This window comes from Gavialis gangeticus, unplaced genomic scaffold (genome assembly GCF_001723915.1).
Source record: "Gavialis gangeticus isolate Ggan-Ray unplaced genomic scaffold, GavGan_comp1, whole genome shotgun sequence".
Lineage (NCBI taxonomy): Eukaryota > Metazoa > Chordata > Crocodylia > Gavialidae > Gavialis > Gavialis gangeticus.
This window is the reverse complement of record NW_017729012.1, coordinates 6,772,639-6,775,312: the sequence shown is the minus strand read 5'-3', so window position 1 is coordinate 6,775,312 and position 2,674 is coordinate 6,772,639. Positions and strand designations below refer to the sequence as shown.

Genomic DNA, 2,674 nt, shown 5'->3' with positions numbered 1-2,674 from the left:
GCATCATGTGCAAATATAGATTTATCTGAATGCAAATTTAGCAAAATCTGTAGCAAATTCATTTCTGCCCCCCCAAATCTACTGACAACCACTGTGCACGGGAGACTCCAGAAGGCGCTTAGGCTGAGATTCTCAGAAACATGTAGGCATCTGACTCCTGTTGACGTCGGCACGTAAATAGGGGGTTTGTGCCTAAACAGATCTCAGGATCTGTGCCTCAGAGATTCAGGGGAATAGACTGTCCTGACAATATAGAAGAAAAATGGAATTTACCATGGAGAGGCGATCCAGATGGGCTGCTTGACAGGCCTGGGACAGGACTACAGCGACCTCCTTGCTTAGACGTCAGCTCCTGCTCAATTTCCTCCAACCCTGCGCTCTTTTGGAAGCGGCTCATGCGGTTTACCACTCGGGGAGACATGTGTGTCCGAACACAAGGCTGTCCGCCATACGGATTGATTGGGAAAACATGGGAAGTGCCACGAAGAGTGCTGACCACTACCCAACGACAGTCATGGCTGAAAGATATATCTTGTACCTGGAGAAAGGGAAAATTAAATGGAAATGTAGCCACTGTTTCACACAGCTCTGACAGCAAGTGAATTATCATGTTATAACTGAAGAAATTAATCAGATACATTAAATGCAAACTCAATTTAAGTTAGGAGCAATGGCTTTGGTTATATATTTGTGATGAAGCCAAGTCAAAGACCTTTGCTACAGCTTTAATATTGTTTCAGTACCATTCCATACCGTGTGTATTACTTGAAGCAGTAAAGAGTATTATTGATAGTATTTTGAAAGTTCTCTCTTAAGTAAGGTCCCAACTCAATAAAAAAATTGCCATGCAGAATCCCACACAAAGCCACAGGAGCCTACTGCAATTTCTTAATTGAATTTGTTTCCAAAAGAGAAAAGATTCAGGAAACTATTACAACTATATGCTTAGCAGCACGCAATGAACACATTATTTACTTGCTCATTTTCATTCTCAGGAAACATGAAAAATAAGAGGTAAATAATTACCAACAAAAACTGTCTATTCATGCCAACCATTCTGATGTGGTCTCGTGGTTACAAGGAAGAACTAAGAGTTAGGATTCAAGAGTTTACTCTTTGGCTCTGGATCTAAATGCATAAGCATTGACTAGTTATTTAAATGCTACCGCCAAACTTTTCAAAAGAGATCTCTTGTTTTTTGGATGCCCAATTTGAAAAATACTGGGCCGTAGATACAGAGCTGCCAGCACCCATGAGTCCCGCTGAAATACATGGCAGCTGCACATGCACAGCACTTACGAAAGTCAGGCTCAAGCAAACACAAACTGGACCCCCAAAAGTTGTGGACGCCCAAATCAGTGGCCACTTCTGAAAAATGTTGGTCTCTGATACTGTCTCAGCTTGCCCACCAAAGGCAAATGCTTCTCTTAACTCATAGAGGGGAGAGCATGTTTCCTAGTAAAGCACTTTTATATCTTAAGATGAAAAACACCACCTATAGTCAGACTATAATGAATAAATACATTGCACACATACAATTCCCTTACACACCCACAAGGGATCCCTTAAAACTGCTGAAATTAATTGATTAATTAAAAGAGAAAGCTCCAATCAGACTGGCTCAATGCTTTTTTTTTTAATGCACATGTAGACTACTTGCTCCTTTTTAACTTTTCCCTAAATATCATCTAGAATTGAGACAAAAGAAAATATATTTTGTTAAATACATCGGGATCATTTTACTTTTTGTATGGATCTCACAAAGAAAGCCCCCAGAAGATTAAATTCATTTCTAAGCATGCTTTACATAACACCTTGATGGAAAACAAATCCCTGCTCCTTAAAGACTGCTTTAAAAAGGAGATTATACTATGTGTCCAACACAGTACTGGCAGACAACTCAAGGAAAACAGTAGTCTAGTTTAAAATGATTTACCAAAGAAAGTCCTAAAACAATTCTAAGACAAATATTTTTAAAAAGGTAAAAGCTGGTTAAAAAGAAGTCTATACATAAGTGGGATTTAACATGGCAAAACACATAGAGGAGAAGGATTAGTTTTCATTATATCATTAAACAACATAAGCTAAATAAAAGTCTTTGAGTTTTCACTGAAGCCAGTTTTACAATACACTAGGTACTCCAATTGTAGTAAACACTGATACAATCTTGAAAAATATTCCAGAAATGCACTCCAAATATTCCAGACAAAAGCACCAAGTCTTCATCTAAGTGGAAGTTTCCAACTGAGCCCTGAAGCCTCCGAGATAAAGGGATTTAAGTCTTGTGACTTGTGACAAGATATTTGGCTGACAGACTGTCACTACACAAAATGCTTCATCAACATTACACAGATAAACCAAAAAAACACCATTACACACCTGCTCTTTTCAATTACAGTGACACGTCCAAATGATCTGCTAATGACAAAGTTAAAACAGCCTCCCAGAAATCTGACAGGTTTAGCACTTTCGGTGATGCAAGTATTACTGGTATAAAGCCGTTCCACGAGCAGTTTCAAGCCCCTCGTTTGCCTACAAAGAGTTTCACCTTTTCAAATGGCTCAGAATGGATTAAGGGCTCAAAAAGGAAGAATAAAAGCAAAAACAAAAAACCCCCATCAGCATGAAGCCAGAAAAAAAGAAAAGAATTAATAAGCATTTCAATATCAGCCTG

The 2,674-nt window shown here is 38.7% G+C and overlaps 1 protein-coding gene across 1 annotated transcript in view; it reads right to left on the bottom strand.

Moving 5' to 3' along the window:
• Positions 1–2,674, bottom strand: part of BCAS3 (BCAS3, microtubule associated cell migration factor) — a 545,610-nt gene that overhangs the window by 346,228 nt on the left and 196,708 nt on the right. Inside the window, exon 15 of the mRNA XM_019511118.1 lies at positions 274–538. Coding sequence (XP_019366663.1) covers positions 274–538 — 265 coding nt within the window. The remainder of the gene's footprint in view (positions 1–273; positions 539–2,674) is intronic.